This window comes from Haliotis rufescens, unplaced genomic scaffold (genome assembly GCF_023055435.1).
Source record: "Haliotis rufescens isolate VD_foot unplaced genomic scaffold, xgHalRufe1.0.p SCAF_2, whole genome shotgun sequence".
In the NCBI taxonomy this organism is placed as follows: domain Eukaryota; kingdom Metazoa; phylum Mollusca; class Gastropoda; order Lepetellida; family Haliotidae; genus Haliotis; species Haliotis rufescens.
The window spans coordinates 47686575-47713074 of record NW_025963890.1 but is presented as its reverse complement, the minus strand read 5'-3'; the positions used below and the strand labels follow the sequence as shown (position 1 = coordinate 47713074).

General features: G+C 39.4%; 2 protein-coding genes across 4 annotated transcripts in view; one reads left to right on the top strand and one right to left on the bottom strand.

Annotated features, from left to right (window-relative positions):
- LOC124142222 overlaps positions 1-10771 on the bottom strand; it is a 39879-nt gene extending 29108 nt beyond the window's left edge. For both annotated transcript variants that reach the window (XM_046510562.2, XM_046510563.2), the window contains exons 1-2: positions 10617-10771; positions 6056-6131 (exon numbers count right to left, since the gene is read on the bottom strand). In XM_046510562.2, the coding sequence (XP_046366518.2) occupies positions 6056-6104 (49 nt within the window). In that variant the 5' untranslated portion in view covers positions 6105-6131; positions 10617-10771. The remainder of the gene's footprint in view (positions 1-6055; positions 6132-10616) is intronic.
- Positions 10772-12092: 1321 nt separating this feature from the next.
- LOC124142221 (ERI1 exoribonuclease 3-like) lies at positions 12093-22549 on the top strand. Of its 2 annotated transcripts, XM_046510561.2 has the most exons (9): positions 12093-12314; positions 12751-12772; positions 14341-14373; positions 14907-15023; positions 18103-18162; positions 18330-18421; positions 18579-18651; positions 20324-20420; positions 21636-22549. In XM_046510561.2, the coding sequence occupies exons 3-9, from the start codon at positions 14359-14361 to the stop codon at positions 21716-21718; spliced, it is 537 nt and encodes a 178-aa protein (XP_046366517.1). In that variant the 5' UTR covers positions 12093-12314; positions 12751-12772; positions 14341-14358; the 3' UTR covers positions 21719-22549. The 2 variants fall into 2 exon arrangements, with proteins under 2 accessions (XP_046366517.1, XP_046366516.2); XM_046510560.2 differs by lacking the exon at positions 14341-14373 and having other exon boundaries at positions 12094-12314.
- Positions 22550-26500: the final 3951 nt, after the last annotated feature.

Here is a 26500-nt window from a genome sequence, read left to right as displayed (position 1 = left end):
ACCCATGCTTGCCGTAAAATTTGACTATGCTTGTCGTAAGAGGCGACTAACGGGATCGTGTGGTCAGGCTTGCAGACTTGGTTGATGCATGTCATTGTATCCCAATTGCATGGATTGATGCTCATGATGTCAATCACTGGATTGTCTGGTCCACACTCGATAATTTACTGACCGCCGTCATATAGCGGGAATACTGCCACAATCAAATAAAACTTATACCACAGGTGAGTTAACCCATAAATGCCATATACCATACATAATTAGACTATATACATCTATATGTACAATATCTATTTAGAAATACACTCGTTAGTAATCAGCATGTAAGTTCTGTTGCTTGGCCTACTGCTGTCAGTGTGTCACAGCTCAACACAGTCCAGGTAGGTTCTAATCATGTGTGATACAATTTACAATGTGCTGTTAGAACCAAGCCACTTCAGCTCCATGAATATGGAGACACACATGACACTGCCTGTGACTCACGGGCATATATCATGTAACAAATCTGAAACTGGTGGTAGAGAGTGTCAGTCACAGTGACACTGCTTATACCATGTGGGAATACATGGATCGGTCGACACTGAGTATCGGAGTAAACCCTATGACTTAGTACCAGAAATAAAGTTATCTATCTAAAAATAAATATCTACAAAATAATAAGAATAAAATCCAAATGGAGCCCAGAACAATCCATAATTTCCCAGAGTTGAGGCAATCGAGACTTGCCAAATCATTCTCGACTTGAATTGTTTGATAGGCATGACCAAGAAGTTGACAAATGTCAAACTAGACACAATTTATGAATAACAATTAAATAAAGATGTTGTTATCCATAAAGAGTGTCTATTTGTCATTCTAGACTTGAGCTGGACTCCTTTTTAATTTCTTACTCTAGGGTCTGGGAGACAGGCTCACTCCCATTTTGTGTACTAGTTTGGGGGAAAAGGGAACAGTCCTACAACCTGCACAAGGCTGGCAAGTCTTGGACTGGCTGTATGTGTAGTTGTGGTGAGATGTGATTTCGGACACAAAATACACTGGATAATCAAATGATGCAAAGAGAGCTAGTATATCGCAAATAGAGGTGTAACGATTTGGTGTAACAATATGATTTGTATCCTGATACAGTACTTTGTGTTATAAAAGTTGATACTCTTTCTTTTGGCATATACGTAAATGACACACTGTAGTAGGTGTTCCACAGATTTCTCTGGGCATGTTCAAAGGCTGATATTCGGCACCAAGTCCATTACAAAGGTCATGAAAAATTCCAATTTGAGATTAAGTTTTTCTTATTTATGCTAATCATGTTAATATACATGATACCCATAACGATCCGGGGTAGATCAGGTATTCAGCAACCCATGCTTGCCGTGAAAGGCGACTATGCTTGTTGTAAGAGGCGACTAACAGGATCGGGTGGTCAGGCTCGCTGACTTGGTTGATGCATGTCATTGTATCCCAATTGCTTGGATCGATGCTCATGATGTCCGTCACCAGTATGTCTTGTCCAGACGCAATTATTTACAGACTGATGTCATATAGCTGGAATATTGCTGAGTGCGTTTAACAACAAACAAACAAACAAATAATATACATGATATAGTAATATCCAATAGTATTTCACTGATAACAGAGCCAATACATAGGAGAGACACTATTGTATTGAATACAATGTTAGAATAGTTCTGAATTTGACAAAACAAGAACTTTTAAAAATTCCTAAATTTGCACAAAATAATCATAATTTTCCCAATTTGCCTGTCAGACACTTCGTTTACTCCTAGAAAATTTCCTGTTTTCAGTATACACCATGACAAGGTCTGACAATATGTCAGGCAGCTGAAACAGGAGACTAGGGCGGGGGACAGATGTAGAGGCTGCTTGTGTAGGTGGGCAGGTTGTGTCAAATATATGTGTCTGTTGCAGCCAGTTGACAGACTTTATTGCACCTTGGGTTGAGGGGATCAAAGGCAATGGGTTTTATTGGACATCATGTATAACAATTTCCAGATATACTTGAGCATGTTATTGGTGTTTGACGTTAATTTTTGTTTTCACAGTTCGCAAAGATGATCTGCTACACAGTTGACATCTAACTTATAGTAAACGTGGTAGCCCACAAGGAAATGTCACATGTCCCTGGTACTTCCTACATGTTCCTCTTCTCGGATGAGTGGACTTGTTACTTGTAAATCCTGGTTACTATTGTCACTACTTTATATTTATAGGACAAGCAAAATTACCGTGATCCAATGTCTTGAACAAATCTAGTATATTATAACATTATCCTGATTTAGATGAATATGGTTTTAAGCTCCTCGAGAGAGAAAAATTCACAATATTCGTAGAAAGCACTGAAATCCCATGCTCCGTAATCAGCTTCCAAAACAACTGTTTGGGGACATGGCCTAAAGGTACCGCCACAGTTACAACTGTTTTCAAAGGCTGATATGTTTGCACATTTATCTATGTTGTGATTCTTAGCCGTTATACATATTCTGTTTCTGTTATTTCTGTTAATTCTGTTAATTAAAATAACAACTAAAATTGGTAAGTACCGCAAGCATTTTATTACTTACATCCTGTTTGGGGGATAAAACACCAGCTGCCCTCGGCCCTATTCCACACAATGAATGTCTGTCAGGGATTAATCCCCTCAGTAAACAACCGAGGCACCTTCAGTGTTGTTGCAAAGGTGACATAAGTTGTGCACAAGTAATCAAATAGATGAGCAGCATAATGTACTAAAAAATCCGAGGCAGAAGCAGACAAACTGGGCGTTAGCCAAATCATTGAAACACATCAAACACCCGAACCTGTTTTAACCCCAATAATGGGATTCCCCTTAGTGGTGGAATTTTTTGTTTATGGGATGATCTACATAAATCTATAACCATGATAAGAAACCTTCATAATATCAGTATGTTAATGTGATACTCAATTCATAATTTGCAGTGATATTCAACTGACAACTCCTTGCAGCCCATATTATCATGCTAACTGTCAATTTGAAATTAATGAATTTGAAGCCAATTAATTCATTACTGTGAATTGACTGTGATTGCAGCATGTTAACTGTGAATTGACTGTAAATGCAGCATGTTAACTGTGGATTGACTGTGATTGCAGCATGTTAAATGTGAATTGACTGTGATTGCAGCATGTTAACTGTGAATTGACTGTGATTGCAGCATGTTAACTGTGAATTGACTGTGATTGCAGCATGTTAACTGTGAACTGACTGATTGCAGCATGTTAGCTGTGAACTGACTGTGATTGCAGCATGTTAACTGTGAATTGACTGTGATTGCAGCATGTTAACTGTGAATTGACTGTGATTGCAGCATGTTAACTGTGAATTGACTGTGATTGCAGCATGTTAACTGTGAACTGACTGTAAATGCCGCATGTTTACTGTGAATTGACTGTAAATGCAGCAAATGCAGTATGTTAAGCTAGTCAAACTGGGAGTCATGTGATATTGATGAAGTTAATGAGTGAGGAGAGGATGCAGAAGACACAAGTCACCACACAACGCAGGGTAGACCGTCCAAATCACGTCAAAATAGTTTATAATTTTATTAACCTACTTGTCATATCAATCATTTATTAAATCCATCACATTTCACAATGTCTGAAATACATATTCCATTTGATTTTATCATTTTTTATCTATAGATAAAAAAATTAATCACTATTTCCCCCAATGTTATTGAAAATAAAATTCTCGGACACACTTCGACAGCGGGTCCTCATCGAACATGTCAAACAGCAAAATAAACACGTTTCAAGCAAATCTTTAAATATATTATACAAAGTAATAAAATCAATAAAAATATATCTATGTGATTATTTCCATCTTTTCGTGAGATCGTGTGTTAAGTAAGTCAAATGACATGTCAGCTTTCGTCGCCTCGATTTCTCGGCTCAGACACGATGTGTTTATGCCAAAATATATGCATATGAAGTCTTTGTCACAGATCGTAACCTATCACAATGCATCCATGAAGTTCCATATTTTTAATATGGATTTCAACATGTTCAATTTCATACTTAAAACGTTCAGAATAACATGATTTAACCCAAACCTTTCGTCAAAGTCTGAAAATTATCAGTACTGTTCCTGTAATTTGATTGGCTGCCTTAGGTCACATGCTTAAATTTGGCTTATCACTAAACTTGTAGCAGATTATGTCGGTGAACAATATAAGTTTTTTTCATGTATACTGACATGGCAGCCTTCAACGTATGTGTTATTCATACGAAGCTTCGAAAACGGAGGTATTTCCTCATGTTAGTGAGCGGACAGCCACTATCATCGGGAAATAGGTGATGACAGATATTATTTGTAATTCTTTATAAAATAATGTTCTGACAACATTAACATGATTAACAAATGAAAAAAAAGAAGAAATAGGTAAGTGGATTTTATAAAATGTTATATTTTTGCCGAAAATCGTTAAATTTTCGCTTCCTTGGTCCTTAATCTGGACGTTATTAATGATTTAGCTTACATAATTTTTATTTAAAACAAAACTTTTATGGTTGTTAATGAATTATTTAAATAATGTAATACACATAACTTTCAAATTTTAAAACAATAGGATTAATTAGACCTTTCAAATAGTGTATGACCAAACATATAGTAGCAAAGATGTTTTACAAGTAGATAATTTCCTTGATAAATGTTGGCTTCATCTATCACACAAGAGTCTCCCAGAACTTGGTGTCACAACAGTAATATTCTGGTTGGCTGGTGTTGAAAGAGTCAAACGCCGCCCATGCTGCCAAAATTGCAGTGTCTTTCATGCATTTCAACCCATGACATGAATATTGTTATATTGCCATTTGTGCCAGGGATATGATAAAATGTTCTTGAAAAATTTACTTGTTTTAATTTTGTTACTCCAGAATATTTTTTTTATACTTATCTAACTTTTTAGGACAAAATAAGTAAAAAGTGAAAAATATCTCTGAGGATTTTTTTTTTAAACTGGCCTATCTCACTATTGAAATGAGTTTGAAATCTGTAAACCAAGAAATAAAAAGAAATGTCGCCTTATTCAGACTACACAGAATTCAAAGAAAATGTCCAGCAGAAGGCTATCTGAGATTCAAACCAAAATATGTTGAAAGTGGATGACCACCCAATCCTGTTAGTTGCCTCCTACAACAAGCATAGTCGCCTTTTATGGCAAGCATAGGTTGCTGAAGACCTATTCTTCACGTTAGATGCAGTACAGTATTGATATAAAACTGTGATTTATGACATGCAACAAACTTCCTGACACATGCATGCAGGTAAGGATCGTGTACAACTAAATGTCAGCAAGTACTGCTTCAGTCATAAATAATCATTATCAAGGGTTATACAGACTACCGGTACACAGAATTCGAACAAAATGTCCACCAGAAGGCTATTTGAGTTTCAAACCAAAAAATGCTGAAAGTGGATGATGATTTTTGCGCTGGATAACACATTTTCCTCCAAGAGGTAATAGTCATTGTGACAGTATCAGGAGGGGTATATGTGGTTTTGTGGTATAAAACCTAACGTGGGACGTATAAAACACATCGCAATACTGATACAATGAATTTATCTTGCAGCATGTTTCAATCTGCCATTGTAAAAGAATAAAAACAAATGGAAAATTGATACCAAACAGCTGTTTGATTGATCTGAGGTCAACTCGTGCGGTGTTACGTGACTTTCATTGACTCATAAGCTTCGTAGAAAGCTCAGAAATATATTTCCCTCCCAAGCAGAATAAGTAGTATTTTATCAAGATCACATGAACCGATCAGATCTCAACATTCTGGCAAAGGAGGTAAGAAAATGTTAATCAATAGCATCCAAGACCTTGCATAAACAACAACTAACAGCCTGTGATTTCATGTAAGACAGGGATGACACAACACCAGGTCGGGTTCATGTAATCTTAGCAAGTTTTGATTTTACAAGCTGGATGACCTCTGCCAGTGACAATCAAAGAAGATTGACATCTGGAACTTTCATTCACATAACAGTGTAACCATGGTAACAAGAACTCACCTTCTTCTTCAAACTCATCAAGAACTTTGTCGAGATCAACAAAATCCATGGTCGATGATACCAGAAGAAGATGTCACTGAAACACAAAATAAAGCACAGCCATAACTTGTCAGGTCTCTGTCTTTGGTGTGGTGCTATTCGTTTGTGTTTGTTTGTTTGTTTGTTTGTTTGTTGTTTAACGCTGCACTCAGCAATATTCCAGCTACATGATGGCGGTCTGTAAATAATCGAGTCTGGACCAGACAATCCAGTGATTGACATCATGAGCATCGATCCGTGCAATCAGGATACGATGACATGCATCAACCAAGTCAGCGAGTCTGACCACCCGATCCCGTTAGTCGCCTCTTATGACAAGCATAGTCGCCTCTTACACCAAGCATGGGTTGCTGAAGACCTATTCTACCCTGGATCTTCAAAACATTCACAACACACCCATGAAGCTCTACATAATCATTGATAAAATCCCGTCAAGGTAGAATTGGCTGGTTTGACGGCGGCCTGTAGGTAATAAAATCTGGACCAGGCAAACCAGTGATTGATATTGTGAGCAATCATCCGTGCCGTTAGGGGTACATTGACATGTCATCAACCAAGTCACTGGTTATACCACCCGATCCATTCGGTCACCTCTTACGACCAGCATAGGTTGCTAGGGAGCTGTTCAAACCCAGAATCCCCATGGTATGACCAGTATAGGTTGCTGGGACCTGTTCTAACCCAGAATCCCCACGGTACGACCAGTATAGGTTGCTGGTACCTGTTCTAACCCAGAATCCCCAAGGTACGACCAGTATAGATTGCTGGGACCTGTTCTAACCCAGAATCCCCACGGTACGACCAACTCTCTAAAATATTACACAGGTACTTGAATGAAACGAATGAAAACGTTAGAGTTGACTTCTTTCATACCAAGATGAGATGGATGAGCAGACATAGAACTCTCTCATCATGCTCATAGACTCTGTCTACCGGTCGTCATCTACATCAGCATGGGGCACATGTCAAATTTTATACAGCTACACAAATTACATTTTTCATACCTCTAGTACTACATTCATGTTCATTGTTGATCATAATATGAAAGACATCTTATCAATTTGTCCTCTGCCAATGGATGCCAGCAAGGATCTAGACATGCATATGAATAACATCTGCCGTGGATTTCTCATCTCAGTATATATGCAGGTCATGCATATTGGACAAAAAGGGCTATGTATGGTCACAAAATCATATTTTCGAGAAGACATTCCTGAACTAAATGTGCATCCCCTTGTTGACATTTTGTACATGGAAACAAGTCACATAACTTTTCCTGCTCTTTTCTTAAGTCATATTTGGACATTTCAGGTGTATATTTTTATTTAGCTAACAACAATCTGTTTGACTCAGATATCACGTACACAATATGTGTCGCCATTTTGATGAAAATAAAGGGTAAGTGAAATGAGTTGCAACCCTGAGTGTGCAATAATGAGTTGTTGGCAATAACTGGCCATGCGAGAACTCATCTCTAGCCAGTAGACCCGTGCTTGGGAATGACATTTTCAAGTCCAATATTTCAACATTTTATGGGCCATTTTTTTCAAGTCTGAGCCATTTACTTTACTATATTATTGCAATGAGCCATAAATTCAAAAAACTTAAAAATGATTGCAGCTGAAACACATTTTATCCTTTCTAATCATAGTCTTCAAACAATAACATGTCATTTCATCAACAAATATCCCTGTGCCAACTTTCATGTATGACCTGTGAAAAGTCAAATTTGCTGCAGTTTGCCTATTATCATAATTATATGTCAACATAATGTTATCTTGATTGAAATAGCAAAACAGCGGGATGCCAAACCAGTGACTTGTCTAACTGTTCCATACATGTGAATCAATTGGCAATATCAGCTTGAATATCATTTGTGACAACTCGTGTCATCTTGCAGATTTCGGAAAGGGGTGAGTGGTGACAAATGACGAAAGCATGGTACCACCCACCCCACATTCCATATTAGGAACAGCTCTGAGCAAATGCGTGATGTAGCCAGTTCAAATCAACGTTATCGTAATGTTTGGAAAGAATTAGAAAACAAATAAATTTGTAATAATGTCTATTGTAGTGTAAACAAAGATGGCCGCATTAATCAGGGATTTATTGGTCGTGATGACTAAATTATATTGTAATATGTCAGTCGATGTAAATTTGGTGGTGCAGGTTACAAAACTACTGCTTTTGCAGGCCCTTGTCTGCATTTCTTTCAGCGCAATTTAAAAAAAATTATGCATGAATTGTGCATGAACTGTCCTTGAACATGCAAGCAATGTCAACTAAATGTGTACAACTACCATAGACTCTTCAGTTGCTCTGGTCCTACAATTGTTTCAAGGGAGATTTTTTCACCAAGAATTCTAGTATTATTTTCATTCCTGATTTTGCATGACAATGGTTCAACACATGGGAAACAGGCAAATGTCTCCTTGTAGTGAGGAAATAGCCTTCCACTGAGAGCAAAATGGCTGATCTTATGACATTTAATCTTCTTCTTCCACAAATTGTTAAAGTTATTATTATCATGATTATGATACAGAAGCTCAAAATGAGCAGGATGGATTCTAACTTCAGGTACTATTTTGCTGAATTGTTAAGTTCATCATGTGTTCATGACAAAGTCAAATGAAAATTTGGATAGATCTAGGAATTTTCAAATATAATATTCCTTGACATATTTGATTTAAAATAGCAACACTGTTAAAACATACAGTCTGTAAAAGATAATACTTAGGTTTTACCAGCTAATAACAAAAAAGCTACTTTCATAATCATGTAATTCAACGTACATAATCAATTATCAATTAACAATTATCAATTTCCTGAAAGTGAAACATCTTCTTTCAGTCTTTTCTTAGAATAGTCATCATGTAACTTATTATTGTAAGATAAATTGAGTAACTTAAAGTTAAATAACATAGAGATTGAAAATATGAACTAAAGGCACTCATTGAATTTCCTTATCATGCTGGTATACAACATTATTATCATGTCGACACAAAGGGAGGGAGTTCACAATGTACTGTACTTCCTCATATGGTGTATGGAAAATAGGGGTGAAACAATACAGCAAGATCACGATACGATATGTATCGCGATGCCCATATTTACGTCAAATCGCATGGAAATTCAAAAGGAAAAGTTATCTGTAGACACATGGTCGTAGCGGCTATTTTTAGTAGTGAACTTGAAACAGCAATTACAACACATTTTACTCTATCTGACTGACCAAAACTCCAGGGATCATTAAATGAGTAGCAAGTCATTTATTTCAGCAAGTGTATCATCTAGTACCGATACAAAAAAATGTATCATGTATTGTATCGTCACATGAAAACTCACAATGCACCGCTGCACTGATGTATCGTTTCACCCTTAATGGAAAAATCTATATTAAACATGAAATGTATAAAAGATCACTTCTGTCAGTGTTTGAAACTGAAAATGTTGAAAAATTATCAGTAAGTTTGGTCAAATACTAGATAGTTACGAGATACATGTTTTTGTCATAGAGCAAACAAGATCGTCAAGACAAACATCTTACCGAGACAAAAGCATGAATCCTATCAATACATGACCTGGGTCAACTGAAAGGCAGAGAATCAAACTCATGTGGGATTCGGGCTCAATAATGTCATCCCGAGAATTCATGTAACTGCAGGTTCTTGTTACATAACACGAACCCTACATTTGATTTGAAAGGTATCAAATTCTCATGTCCTCTGCAAAATAGAGTTCAAACCTACATGATTGTTCTAAAACATAATGACCATAATATGATCTTTAACCATGTTGTGTGCAATGAACGTTATCACACATGCATAGTTTCAGACATTGAGTTGAATCTTAGATGTTGGAATCTATCTGTGATGTGTGAATACTGTGGACAAGTAAATACATGCAAGTGTTATTATAAAAGCTTGACAGGAAATATTAGTTTAACTTGAATAATAACATTCATGTTTCCGGACAGGCTTTTTGTTACAGAAAGTGATCTTATCATCTACTGTCACTTCCTGGGTCAAAGTTAATCCAGATTGTCACTGTACCAGGTATGTCTCCCTTGCACATCGGAAACATATGCCCTTGTACACACTCAATCATGGTGTCAGAATTGAAAAGTTTTGCAAAAGTAAAAACATAAAACTCACACTTACTCTTGTTAAAAAATTTGATTAATTGTCATGATTGTTGAGTGCTAATAGTCTTAGACACACATGTCAACATTTTGTAATGTAACCACATTGAGAGCAAAAATGATGATCTGGCGTTCTCAGGATAATAGAAAACCACATCCCCTATCTCCTCCATGAACATATACCATCAAACAAGACAACTTTAAGACTTTCAGCATCACCAGGAATGGCACCAAATATTACGATGGTGTCTTAGATGTTGACCTATCCCCGAAATTGTTGTCAATGTTGACATCTGAATAAACCTGCTATTTATATATCTACTGGAAATTGTGATCGTAACCAAATTAAATAGTTAATATGATGAATAGAAGAAGGAATACCTTAACTAAATATCATTTCGTTGGTTTCTTGAGGCACTTCTGGAGACCAAATCACAACAAATTTTCCCTGACTCAGTGGAGGTAGCCTCTTGCAGTCGCCATATTAGATAGCCCATTTCCATTCGTGACTACTCGTGATTTGTCGGAAGACGTCGGAGTTTTATTCTGTTTAATTTGCTTATTGATAACAATCATTCCATGCCTTTTAAGCGCCGAACAGGGCAAGTTGTATTATAAAATCTGCATCTAATCGCGTTTCAATAACCTTCTTAAAATACCAAACTCTGAACAACGTGCTACTGCGCATTTTTTACGCCGTGAGGAGCTTTAAAAATTGCATTTACTGGGCTTCTGTCTACAAATTCAATGAAGAAAAGTTAGAGCACAATCAACTGCGTGTACCAACTGTGGACCCAGTTTGTTAAAGGAAACTACCATGTAACAACATATTGTAGATGTTAATGTGTTCCGGTGTAGCGATTTGATTTGTAACATATAGTTTTTGAATGCCATCTAATCTTTTGATTACTATACTTATAATAGCAGATGAAATAATGTACATGGAAATACCGCTCGATGGAAACACCAAAAATATGAAAGTACCGTGTGTGAAAACATACGTTTATAGTATCATATTTTATTAAGTGTTTGAACCATATCTTTCTCGTCCACAAAATTTATCACGTATCTTCCTTGCAGAATGAATGTCTAATGAGAAAAGACAAGTTGACAAATAAATGATTTTTATTTTATGAAGTACATATGAAGGAGTAAGTATTCTCTCCGAAATGTCCTTAATATTTCAGTTTTACCCATAGCAAAAAATACGCAGTGACCTCGGCTGTACTTCGAAAACACGACGGATATATTGTTAAATCAAAGTTAAAGTTAAACATGTTGTGTTAGTTCTTTTAAATTGAATAATTAAAAAGTAAATATTTACTTATGTGTTATAATCCGTGACGTAAAATGAAGTATACAAATTAGTGAGTTAACTGTTTTTTTCGTCGCTTTGAACCGTATTTCAGTTACCTCATAGCACGGAATCAGGGATAGTCTGATATTGGAACACACGACCCGCGGATCCCGGCACAACCAAGGGGCGCAACTGTGCACAAAAAATATACATGACGTCTTTAACTAGACCAGCGGGTCACCCGTGCTCACACGAACTCGAGTCGACTCAACAACGTACCGAGTTGATTTTACACCATAGTAAACATTCATCGATGTCATGGGATTCGGGATTTCTTTTTACCTTTTAACTTGTTAAGAGCGAAAAACACACACATTGTAATAACGTGTTCACGGTAAAATAACTGTCTATTTGTAAATGTATTCAGGGAATATATATTTGCAGATTATGAATTCTAGATTATCACCAGAGAACCGCATCTCCTTTTTTGGATTGTTATTATGTGTCAAGAGAATAGTATCATCGTCTAAAAGCTCCAAACAGCGCTTTATCCATTTTACTGTTAGTGACAGACGAAAAGTGCTGTTATGGAGCTTACCGGGATTTCACAACATGCGTACATCTATTTTCGTTTCATCATATACCCTGAATATTCTGCAAAGTGTCACACTTAGAACTGGGTTTCGTTCTGTCTACAGGAAGATGGCTTCCTTTCCGCAAACATCTGGACAGCAGTTTGATTTTCTCTTAGTTTTAGATTTTGAGGCAACATGTATCGCGAGGTAGGGCTTATTCATCACCCCTCAATGTACCAACCACTAACACTATTTGTTTTCATACAAGACAAATTCATGTCAGTATATCTACTAAGGTTTTTTTTCCATTGCTTGGCAAAGCCAAAATAGCCTCACAAGAATACATAATATTACAAGTTTATAACACGGCTGTCCTATGAACACTTATAACTTCATAACGGTGTTTATAACTCATATCTGGAGTTACGAAGGACATCTATCATATCTTGTACTCTTTCTATTTTGTTTTTATGAGAAGCATTTGTTAGTGGGGGCCGTTAGTGGAAAATAGATATTAATTTGTGATGTCTACTGGTATAACCTATATGAAATATGAGTACATTAAACGTCCCTGAATTTCATCTGTAGGCTTTTGTTTCTGAATTACCTTCTGAGTTATTTTCTTCTTTTTTTTTCTTGACAGGGGAGAGCGACTTCAACCTCAGGTAAATCTGCAGTTCTCTTAATTGCAAAGAAGTGATTACTTCTTATTATTTTTATCTGTATATTCTCTGTGTGTATATATTTTTAAAATTTCAAACAAAATACAACACTTGAGTACTTCTCTGACATGTTTCATTCGTATCTCTGATCTCTCTTGTGCTTTGTTTTAATTTGTAAATATATTGGACTGTACACTCGAATTGTGTTACCGAGTGGTTCTGGTCCTGTCGTAGGCATCAATCCATCTCATCCCATATGGACAGCTTTTTTAGATTTGACTTGGGTCAGTTGCTAGAAGCAGGGATATATCTAGAATTCCACTCCAAGTTCCTTCGGCAGCCAAATTAGTAATAAAATCATGATATTGTTCAAAATTTGATTTGTTTTGATATTCTTAGTTTTAAAAATCCTGAGAAATTGGGGAATAGTTAATTCAAATTGGGAATTTTTACTGTCATTTGCTGCAGACTGAGGGCTGAATATCGGACTCTGAGTGGGTCTAGATAATCCCTGATAAGTTACTAGGTTTTGAACTAGCATGCAGAATAAGGGTTGAACTTCATTACCAGCCTTCTATAGCTATGGTGACAATGGCCAGTCTTCAGTCTTCACGTTGTAGGGTCCGCTGTCAAAATAATAGTGCAGTATAATCAAATTTACTGTCATAGACATGAAAGTTACTAAAAAAATTAAAAACACCAAAATCCACCCTCTCCAGTCCCTCCAGTCATTTTGAAAAAATCAAGAAAAACAAGACATAAGCTGGCTAATGTCTTTTTTCGTACGCCAATCTCAAATCTCCCCTCAGTGAAATGGTAGTCCCATTCCTTCATACTGTGACTTAATTACACAGATATGGAAGCTGTTAAAACTAGCGCTTGTGTTAAAATGTCATATCTGTTAATAAAAATCACATTAACAGGACATATGATTTCTGGAGGCGTGGAACAAATCACCGAAATGTTCAGTGCATCCTGGTACTAATGTACCAAGTGTCACATCATGTGATCATATATACCGTATTCAACGTAATAAGTGCCCCTCTGTAGTAAGCGCCCACAGCAGTATTTGCTAATATATTGGCTAGTGAACAATCCCACCCCTTCCGATTGATCAATGCACACAAGACTTATTTATTCCATATAATACGCACTTGTGTGTTATATGCACCCATAAATATGGGCAATTAAATTCTGGAAAAATATATCTTTCGTATATAAACATTTCAGGCTGTCAGCATAAACCACAAAATTTATCTTTCAACTTGTTTTTTTCATCAAAATAATATTTTAATAAGAACCCCCCTATTTCTAATTTTGAGAGCGCCCTGGGCGCTTATTACGTCAAATACGGTAGATACAATAAGATTGTGTGTTTTGTGTCTAAGGGTGATATGTTATATTGTGTGAAAATTTTTTTTGAAATTTCTGCCAGTATGTCCTTGGGATCCACTTCTTAAATATACCAATTAAAACAAGTTAAGGACCACTCGATTAACTTTCCTTAGAAGAATATATTACTAAGATCTGCTACATGTAGTAAATATGTTTTGATTGGGCTTTTTATTCAGTCTGGCTGATTACAGAATATGTCTCCTTGCAAGGCAAGTGTTGTTTTCATATTATGTATCGTATCGTGTATCTTATCACGTCCAGGGGCATGGGTGGCCCAGTCATCTAAGGCGCCGCGATTCGCTGTGCAGGGTAACATCCCTTGGGTGCGTCAGAAACCTATGATTATGGGTTCCAATTCCAGTTCGCCCCGATTTTGTTTCTAGGTTTGTCAGCACCATACCCGTGTTCGTGGGTTTCACCGAAGTGGTAAACATCTGAGACCTGCATCCCTTCAGGATTTCCTCCCACATTAAGCTGACACGCTGCTATATAACTGGAATACTGTTAAAAGCGGCGTTAAACCCAACTCACTCACTCTCTCAACATGCTTAAATCACATCCTCACTATCAATATATGGTATTGCATCCTGTTGCATGATAGTGTATTGTTACAGTCATTAGTTTGTGTACATGTTCAGTTCCTTTTTGGGGCACACTGACAGCAGGTGAAGGTGTTCATTCCTGTTTTGGTTTCCATGCAAAACTTTTCTTGTTTGTAAAGTATGAGACTGTTGTTTGTCAGGAAATCATTGAGTTCCCGTGCCTCAAGGTGAACGCCCAGACAGGAGATATCGAGTCACAGTTCCACCAGTATGTGAAGCCGCGTGTTCATCCTCAACTCACAGACTTCTGCACAGAGGTGAGGAGGCAACGAACATATGCCCTAGGGATCGGACGAGTCGGATCGGATATGCCCTAGGGACCCATCCCCCTATTTCCCGACCCTACCCCCTATTACCCGACCCTACCCCCTATTACTCGACCCTACCCCCTATTACCCGACCCTACCCCCTATTACCCGACCCTACCCCCTATTACCCGACCCTACCCCCTATTACCTGACCCTACCCCCTATTACCCGACCCTACCCCCTATTACCTGACCCTACCCCCTATTACCTGACCCTACCCCCTATTTCCCGACCCTACCCCCTATTACCTGACCCTACCCCCTATTACCTGACCCTACCCCCTATTACCCGACCCTACCCCCTATTATCCGACCCTACCCCCTATTTCCCGACCCTACCCCCTATTACCTGACCCTACCCCCTATTACCTGACCCTACCCCCTATTACCTGACCCTACCCCCTATTACCTGACCCTACCCCCTATTTCCCGACCCTACCCCCTATTATCTGACCCTAGCCCCTATTTCCGGTAGGGCTACCCCCTATTTCCCGACCCTACCCCCTATTATCTGACCCTAGCCCCTATTTCCGGACCCTACCCCCTATTTCCCGACCCTACCCCCTATTACCCGACCCTACTCCCTATTACCTGACCCTACCCCCTATTTCCCGACCCTACCCCCTATTACCTGACCCTACCCCCTATTTCCCGACTCACCCCCTATTTCCCGACCCTACCCGGGTATCCGCTGCTGGTCTCAAGAGATAGGTACAAAATGTCAGATTGGGAAAAGTTTGACCGTAGACCTTGCAAAAAGTATTTAAAAATACATATAAAATGATCTGGTCAAGCATACACTGAAGTTAACTGAAGCTTTATCTTTATTCAAGCATATAATGGTCAAAAGGAATGCATACATAGTCAGAAAAAAATGCGAACATTAGTGACTTTTAGTGTAACCATGGAGTTCTAGATTAAACAGTATATCATGTGACTAACCAGGGTCCGGGTAGTCCTGTGGGTACCCGGGTCCTACTCAGTACCCACCCAACCCGAGTACCCGAGTTACCCATCCCAGCCCTAATCTGCCCACAACCTTCGAAATAAGCAGCACAAGTGAGATTTATTTTGGTTAGACTCTTTCGTATTACTATTGTTAATCTGTGATGGCACGACGCATTAACTATGATCATATGAAATAATCGTGTGATCCTTTACTTCTTTAGAGTAGTATATGTTCATCAGGCATGCGGTCCTCGTTTTGAGGGGCTGATTATATATACAACAAAGAGCACCATACCAGTTGCTCTCTGGTTGTTCCGCAGTTTGCCTTGCCGTGTTCACTGGTGTTTTAATGCTGACTTTATGTTGCCATGGCAACAGTTTTAAACCCTTATGTCCACAGGTATCATGCTTCACAAGCAGTGAAATTATGCCACATAAAGCCTTTTTATACATGCACCACAGCTTAAGGGTTGCAAGTTGTGACAATTTTACATTTTTTACCTAACTCACCTTCCATGAATTTGTGTTTTTATTTCTAAAAAAGTACCTGTGAAGATCCGGGTTAGAATAGGTCTTCAGCAGCTCATGCTTGCTGTAAATGGCGACTATGCTTGTGTAAGAGGCGACTGACGGGATCAGGTGGTCAGGCTCGCTGACTTTGTTGATGTATGTCATCGTATCCCAATTGCGTAGATCGATGCTCATGCTTTTGATTGTTAGTTTATGTCAACGAAGTCATAAACATCTTTGGACTGGGCCCAGTTCCACAAAGTGATCTTAGCGCAAAGGTGATCGTAACTGCCATATGTAGACTTACAACTGTCGTTATGCTACGATCACTTTGTGGAACAATGCCCCAGGTCACTTCAGGCTTTCCTGATGTAGCCGGGTGGTGGTGCTAACTCTGAATGAGTTATAGCCACATAAGTACCACCCACTTATAACCCCCCTTAGATTCATTCTATACATATATACATACATGTTCATCTATTATCACCATCACTTCATTCTGTGTTCATTATATGTTCATTATATGTTGTCCTTGTCTGCAGTTGAATGTCAGCCAACTAACACCAACCTGATACCCTTCTGCAGCCACTGTAATTTCTCCAGCTTCACCTGGACTTCCCCCTATCTATTTTTAGATATGTCCACCACTTCATGTGACTGAAGCATCTTGACTTCCTTTTAATACCTGTCAGATGCTACCTTTCTTCTGATTGGCCCTTTGGTCCACTTCTTTAAACTTCCTTTCTCACCTGCCCTCCTCATGCATTCTGCATGAACTCTTTATGGAGGGAGGATTCTTCTTTACAGGTGAGAAACATTTCAATATTCTTATCTCTTTCCATCCTGCTTTGGACATGTTGGAAACAAATATATTCATAGAAGGGGTATCACAGCTTTTCATTAAAGTAAAATATATTTAATTGCATTATTATTTAATTTGTTATATCTAAATATTTGCCAGCTAACACATTTTGTGTTACATTAATTGAGCACATGGTCTCCAACCATGTGCTTCAACCATGTGCTACCCAACATATTCTTATAAATTAATCTGTTTCCTTTTTGGCTTAAATTAAATTATAACAATTCTGCATGAACTCTTTATGGAGGGAGGATTCTTCTTTACAGCTTCCCTCCCACCATCTACTCCAAAGGAATAAATATCATCATCATCCAAGAACTGCCTCATGTTTTGACTAGCAGCCCAGTGGCTGGACACATCACACCACACCCGGCTACACTGACATTAAGATGGCAGTGTGCATGGTGTGATAGGACTGAAATAAGGTTCAAACAGCATTAACTGACTCTCTCACTCACCCGTTAGAAACAACACAAATATACCCAAATTCTGTAACATGAGGGACGGTGGGGTAGCCTAGTGGTTAAAGCATTCGCTTTTCACTTTGAAGGCCCAGGTTCGATTCCCCACATGGGTACAATTTGTGAAGCCCATTTCTGGTGTCCTCCACATTGATATTGCTGGAATATTGCTAAAAGTGATGGAAAAACTCATCGACCCACTCCCAATACAGCCATTATTGATGCGGTCACTGTTATTGTTGTTGCAGCTCACAGGCATAATCCAGGACATGGTTGATGGACAGCCCCATCTTGAAGCTGTGCTTGAGGTAAGACCCTGCTCATACATTCTCAGTATTATGGCTTTGTTGTTAAACTCTTTCTTGTTGTCCTCTAGACACTGAAACTGAATATACAATTAATACCCTCACTATATCTTGAATGTCTGCGGAGTAACTGACAATAGAATTAAGCCACTCACAACTTGCTGTTGCAGATGTTTGACGAATGGATGACAAAGGAAGGGCTGCTCGACGGGAAGACGACATCGGCCTTTGTAACCTGTGGGGACTGGGATCTCCGCACCATGTAAGATCTTACAGTGCAGTCATAATTGTGTCACGAAATTTAATCCTAGACTTCAATTTGATCATGTCTATTATCTGGTGGTTATAGTATTCACAGTCGTGGCGTCAGCGTCCCTAACAGGATGAAATAATTGTTATTGTTGTTGTTGTCATTCAAGGCTGCCAGGACAGTGCCGCCATTTCAACATTGAACCGAAACCGTACTTCAGCCAGTGGATCAACATCAAGAAGGTAGATACATTACGCTTTTTTTATTAATAGCAACTTCTTTTATTCTTTGTATGACGTTTCAGAGCTACGCTTTGTACGACATTTCAGAGCTACTCTTTGTACGACATTTCAGTCAGAGCTACTCTTTGTACGACATTTCAGAGCTACTCTTTGTACGACATATCAGAGCTACTCTTTGTACGACGTTTCAGAGCTACGCTTTGTACGACATTTCAGAGCTACTCTTTGTACGACATTTCAGTCAGAGCTACTTCATGAAGGAGTAAGAAGTAGCTCTGAAAAGTTTTACAAAGAATAAAAAAGTGTCATGTGTTTATGTTCTCCCATATTCTTAATGCCTATCAAAGACACCAAGAGGGTAGTTGCTTTGTCTGGAGTACAAGGTGTTAAATGATGACAAAAGTCAGTACCAGGCAGCTTCGACACAAGACTGGAAGCAGTTTCTATTTCAAAATAAATAAAAAATTATCAAACATCTGAGGTTTCTAAAACTCTGATCCTGATTTACCTGTTGTCCCTGTTGGTCAGTGTTGATCTACAAGGAATGGTACACCCAGGTTGTCAGCTCCAGATCAGTGTATATTGTTCAACACTTGGCCGAGTGACTCGGGGCTACAGTAGACTAAGCTTATTACCAACGCACTTATTTTCCCCGGCCATTTGCTGTATATATGCTGTATATATGCTTATAACAAACTACGGTTATAACCAACTAAAATAAGTGGTCCCGTTTAGTTTGGTTATAGCCATAGTGACCGCCTCTGTGGTCTAGTTGTAGAGCGTCCGCCCGGAGAGCGGAAGGTCCAGGGTTCGATCCCCAGCCGCGTCATACCAAAAGACGTTAAAAGATGGTACTTGTTGTTACCCTGTCTGGCGCTCGGCATTAAGGGGCTAAAACAAGGACTGGTCGGCTAGGAGTCAGTATACTGTGTCTGAGTGGAGTAGTCCTGTTAAACTGCGGCATGGTATCTCAGTGGGCTAGCACTATAAATCGGCATCAGTGTGGACTAGTACAAGCAGCTACACACACACGTGCATGCACGTCGCTATACAAGTGCAATAATCTTGGACGCGACGTTAAACCCAATTTCACCTCACCTATAACCATAGTTTAATGTATATGTAGCCCCAACAGCTGATACTGCTGACATGGTGTGCAATCCTGCTACAGTCTCACTACAGTCAAACTCTGATTGCCCAATCAAAAGAGGTCAGCTTTCTACAACAATTTGGGTTCATTTATTTACAGCCTTGATTCATACATTTTGGTCTTAGCAAAGAATACTGCTGCAGAACTAAGACACCGGAAGACCCTCAGTTGTGCATTCTTGTGGGTGTACTTGCCATGCGTTCAGAAGTGACAGGATGTATAAAATATGCAAACAATCCATTAGCGCAGCAATATTTTCTTGCATTTGGTACTTCCCCATTACATTAATTTTTCGAGATACAGAAATGAAATATGGATGTTAGAATGCATTGTTCACGCTTATACAGAATAGTTTATGCTGATTGGTCAATTAGAAAGATCACCTGACGCAACCTCCTGTGACAGTGTCCTAGCTTCACGATCATGGGTATCATGTTAGAGTAAAAGATCTAATTTGCTGTTGCATCTTGGGTAGGCAGGACAGCTTTATTGTTGTTGGATGTTTGAGTTGTATTTTTACAGAGTTGTGCGGAGTCCACGTCGGTGTTCCCCAGGGGGATGATTGGAATGCTGTCCCTGTTACAGCTGCAGCACCAGGGCAGACATCACAGTGGAATAGGTCAGTTGGGAAAAACAGTAACATTGTCTTTTGGAATATGTGTGTGTGTGAGTTGGGTTTAACGCCGCTTTTAACAGTATTCCAGTTATATCGCGGCGTGTCAGCTTAATGTGGGAGGAAAGCCTGAAGTGATGCAGGTCTCAGACGTTTACCACTTCGGTGAAACCCATGAGCACGGGTATGGTGCTGACAAACCTAGACACATACAATCATAGGTTTCTGGCGTGCCCAAGGGACGCAACTCTGCACAGCGAATTGCGGCGCCTTACACGACTGGGCCACCCGTGGCTCTCTATTGAAATAAATACTAGGCTCATAGATTATTTTTCAAAAGTAGGTGGTCAAAATATAACACAAAAATTATTGCAAAAGGGAAATAGTCATGGGACATCTAAAAATAAACCTTGTTGCTTGCCGAGTGTTGCTTTTAATGACTGTAACAGAGTTACTTCTCTTCCTGTATCAAGCATCGCTGGAGACATTATTATTAGCCTCTGCCACGAAGTGGAAGGGGAATGTAGGAATCGGTGCTGTCCGTCCGTCATGTTTCGTTTCCGGAGCAGATCTAAAAAAATATGAGAAATATCTTACCCAAACTTGGCACAAAATACATCTTGTTGTGAGCTTGGGCCTTTTGATAGTTTTGAATTTTTGAAAAAAATGTTTTTCGAGTTTCCATGGCAACGACTTTGACTTAGACTGAAAACTGCGGTAGTGCTCCACACCTCCTAACATGTCATATTGGCAGGAGATATAAGTATTTCATGCTTGTTTACAATTTGCTATCAGAACATGAAAGGATTTTCTTTTAATATAATATTTTCATGTTCACATTTGGGGTACGGGTGGCCCAGTTGTCAATTCGCTGTGCAGAGTTGCGTCCCCTGGGCAGGCTTGAAACCAATGATTGTGGGTTTGAATCCCAGTTCGCCCTGATTATGTTTCTAGGTTTATCAGCCCCATACCCGTGCTCGTGGGTTTCACCAAGGGTAAACGTCTGAGACCTGCATCACTTCGGGCTTTCCTTTCACATTAAGCTGACACGCTGCGATATAACTGGAATACCGTTAAAAGCGGCTTTAAATCCAACTCACTCATGTTCACATTTGTGTCAATGTGTTTTGGTCAGGCCATGGTGCAAGTTATGACAAAGCCTGAGGTGATTTTGCTATATAATCAAGAGTATCACCTTCGGCATGCTGGTTGTTGTTTCAGACGACTGCACCAACATCGCTGCCGCCGTGAAGGAGCTGATCAGAAGGAAGTATGTGTTCAAGTACACGGGCCAGCTGAAGTAGTGGGACTACAGTCACAAGCTGACACAAGATAACCGAACTGCGAAGAACTGCTTTCTGTGATACCAATATTCTTGTTTGGGGAGTATTGACAACTCGTTTGAATGAGTGAGAACCTATATTTTCCACTTCATGAGAGATGTCGCTGTCCACCTTAAGCAATATCAACATGAATATCCGACAGCTATGACCTTATCTGCTTATGTTGATTCACTGAAGTAATGTGTGTCTTCCTATCATAAGGGTGCTGCAGTGCAATTACTGCTATGAACCAGTCTGTATCATCTAATCTTGCAGCATGAGGGTAATGTGTTGGCCACATTGTTAAAGCTGTAGATCGGTAAACACCTCTTGCTGCTTTGTACCTTAAGCAGAATAGTAACATGATGTGCGTATGTGATGTGGCGTGAATGTCCAAGAGTCGGGTTTATTGAGAAATGTGTGACAGGTTGTGTAACAGGTGAAGAGTCGGTGAACTTGCGGCTGTTTTTTGTGAACAATATTCCAGTTATATCACGACGTGTCGTCTTATTGTGGGAGGAAAGCCTGAAGTGATGCATGTCTGAGACATTTACCACCTTGGTCAAGCCCACGGGCATGATGCTGAGAAACCAAGAACCATAATCTAGGTGAACAAGGATTCAAACCCACAATCATAGGTTTCTGGCACACTCAGGAAAAGCAGTGCCTCAGACGACTTGGCCACCCGTGCCCTGACAGGCCAATGAGATAGCGAGATTGAATGAGATATTCTATTTGCAAGTCATCCCGCTTCCTTGGAGACTTTCTACTTTAGACTGTATTTATCATATTTGAATAAAACATTCAACCCAAGAATATACTGTCGTTACAATGTCAGAGTTATCCGACTCACATACATGAACTGCCTTACATCCCCAGCTGTTTGTAAGTGGAATTTTCATATATTTCAGCTGTGAAAAAGCAGCTGTATGGTATTATTTGCATGGAGATGTGTGTTTCAGAAGGCACAGTGGAGATGTGTGTTCAGGTGGAGACAGGAGATATGTGTGTTTAGGGACCAGACATTTATTATAGGCAGGGTCAGAGGGAATCAGGGAAGGGACTTAAAAAAACCTCATATTTGGGGAGGGCCATGGAAAAATGGACATTTTATTATAAAATATAAAGTGCATTTGCATGTTGTCTTTTCAGGGGGATCATGTAAATAATTTACAAGGACATAGGGAGGGTCATCCAAAAATATGACTAGCGTTAGGGGAGGGTAATTATTTTCAGTACACGCAGAAACTGCTTCCAGTCTTGTGTCGAAGCTGCCTGGTACTGACTTTTGTCATCATTTAACACCTTGTACTCCAGACAAAGCAACTACCCTCTTGGTGTCTTTGATAGGCATTAAGAATATGGGAGAACATAAACACATGACACTTTTTTATTCTTTGTAAAACTTTTCAGAGCTACTTCTTACTCCTTCATGAAGTAGCTCTGACTGAAATGTCGTACAAAGAGTAGCTCTGAAATGTCGTACAAAGCGTAGCTCTGAAACGTCGTACAAAGAGTAGCTCTGATATGTCGTACAAAGAGTAGCTCTGAAATGTCGTACAAAGAGTAGCTCTGACTGAAATGTCGTACAAAGAGTAGCTCTGAAATGTCGTACAAAAGGCACAGAAAATTCAATGATATAAATGATTTTATTGGAAGCACCAAAAAGGACAAGTTCAGGTTTGTTGGCCTGGATAGGTCTGAGGCTGTATAAGTGCCTATTCCAAAGATTTTTGTATTTATCATTTTCCATGACGCTTTCTACATATTCCGGTGGGACGTCTGTGTCAAAACCACAAACATGGCGAAGACGGTAATAAAATGATCGAGCAACTCCATCATGTCGCTTAAAATACTGTGTTTGAGCCAAAGCTGGGCATCCACTGACAACGTGTTGGACAGACTCATTAAATTCATCGCATAATCTACATTTCATATTTACATTTTGATGCAAAATCACACATTGACGGTTTCGAGTGGGAAGTTACTGGTCCTGAGCAGCTTTTCAGGCCAGGGGACTTCATCCAAGCAAAGGACTGCAGGATTGCTTATTGTCTCAACACACTGCACATAAACTCACTGCAGTGGTCGTTACCATGCTTGGAGCATCAGGAGAGGCGTATAGTAATGGCATCAAGTGGGTTCTCAATGAACTAGTGCAATCAGTGGGAAAAGTTATGTGGCACTTCAAAACGCACTTATTATTCGCAGAAATATTCATAAACATTTTTAAAATCATGTAAACATAAAAACTACCACTAGCTGGTAATCGGTAAACCGATACCAACTATTTCTTACCAACTTTACTTAACTTTACAACTGCTAATGGATATTACTCAGTTTCAAAATCGAGGCTCACAAACTGCACATATCACACACACGCACGCACAGGCACGCACGCACGCACACACACACACACACACACACATTTCGTAAAATGCATCACCATATTCAACATACCTAAGGTTCTTCAACACAATCTGAAACCCGTCATGCACCCCATCGTATCTCATGATGCCATCGATCATGTTTCAGTATCCACGCCGCTCTTAGATGACTGTTGTTGGAGTCATTATATCTGACAACACCTCTGAACCTCTCGCTCGACACCCGCGGGGTTTTCAGTATTCCGGTGCGTGGACAGACACACATAGCGGTTTCGACCACCACATGTTACTTTTTGCCTTTACGCAAAAGAGAGTTGAATGATGGGTAAAACATGTCTTTCCACATCAGACGTTCATTACAGCTCCCGTGTGTACTAATACCCACAACGAAAATAGACTTCTGGTTCCTTTTGCTTTTCAGTAAACAGAGTAATCTTGCTCCATGTTCGTGTGTGAGAAGTCCTTCATGGATGACGTTGGTCGTGCCGTCACACACGGCATCCACGTAGTTTAAGTAGGAGAACCACAGCAGTTGCATCCACCCTTAACAGTACTCCAGCCACCCTGGAAACATACGACACAATATGATACAAACAGCAGTTCTACTGGGGAATTGATATGAAATGTCTTCTGAGATCAATGTTTTGACCCTTGAAGATCCGGGGTAGAATAGGTCTTCAGCAACATGCTTGCCGTAAAAGGCGATTATGCTTGTCATAAGAGGCGAGTAAGGGAATCGGGTGGTCAGGCTCGCTGACTTGGTTGATGCATGTCATTGTATTCCAATTGCATGGATCCATGCTCATGATGTCGAGCACTGGATTGTCTGGTCCAGACTTGATTATTTACAGACCGCCTTCATATGGCTGGAATTTTGCCGAATGCGGCGTAAGACAAGAAACAAACCAACTAATCACAGATTTGGGAAAATGGGGGAATGTATCTGATTTTATAGTGAATGATATTGTATTTGGTCAAATTAAGTATATGGAAACGATATCATGTTTATGAAAAAATGGATGAATGAACGAAATAATATTGCTATCCATCGTATCATCAATTTAGACAGTTTGAGAGAGTGAGTTCGGTTTAACAGTACTCTAGTTATATCACATCGTGTCAGCTTAATACAGGAGGAAAGACGGAAGTGATGCAGGTCTCAGACGTTTACCACTTTGGTGAAACATAATCGGGACGAACCGGGATTCGAACCCACAATCACAGATTTCTGGCGTGCCCAAGGGACACAACTCTGCAAATAGTCAACCTTATGCATAACAAGAACAATTATAAAATTATTAAATGACACATCAGTCCAACATGACAGAAAATCTATGTTTATTAAAATCTATATCTTGTCATAAAGATTTATTTCTTTAGGAATGCTATACTCGTATTGTTTTGAAAGAATATATAGATTAAGCGTTTCTTTTCAATCTGTTTTACTGTCGGAAATTCCTCTGATTGTTTTACGTCACAATGCGTTTTTTCATGTGCAGCAACGTGGAGTCTCACCATGTGCGTTCATCATGTGCTCTGTGTTCATTACTGCGTCTTTTGTACGTATGCCTAATCGAGTTTGTACGTCAAGGGGACAATCCATGACACCAAAACACACTGCATACCGCTAATGATCAACTGTCATTGGTAAGCATAATTCCCCAACCCCTGACAGAGTCAAGTCCAGTTTCTTGTCTGAGAAATAATGCATGAATTACACAACTTGTGTATAAGAGTCATTTTCTTCCAGCACACAAAAGTTCGTTGATGGTCTCAGATACTCACCTTTAGGGATCTTGACATTGTTTGTCCATCATCACCAGCGATAACATCAAACACCCTTCCAAAATCCCAGTGTGCCCGCGGCTGGTTGTTGACAACAATAAGAACCAGATCCCCTTCCGATATTGCTGGATTGTCACGGCTCCATCTGTGTTGAACTCTTTAAGCCATTGTTGACTTACGAGGTCGCTCCTGCGTCCTACTATCTATATTTTCTGATCTGTGCACATGTCTTTGGGGAGAAAGGTATCAACTCCGCCAAGCTGAAAGTGGTGGGGTGTCAGCAGGGTATAGTCCTCAGGTGATGGCTGTTGTGAGTCAATGTGCGACTGTTCAAAACAGGCTCAACTTCAATCAGTGCAGAGCGAAGCACTGATTCAGATACAAAGGTGTTACCAAGAGTTGCCTTGCATTGAGAGCCGTCTTTGTAGACTAGTCTTTCCCATGCCCCACAAACGTGTGGACCTTCAGGTGGGTTAAAATGCCAAAGGATGCCTTAAGGAGCTAGAAAGTCATTGACATAATCTTTTGTGACATCACGAAGGCATTGCCCTAGTTAACACCTTTGCAGTTTGTCCCGTTGTCACTGTCTAAA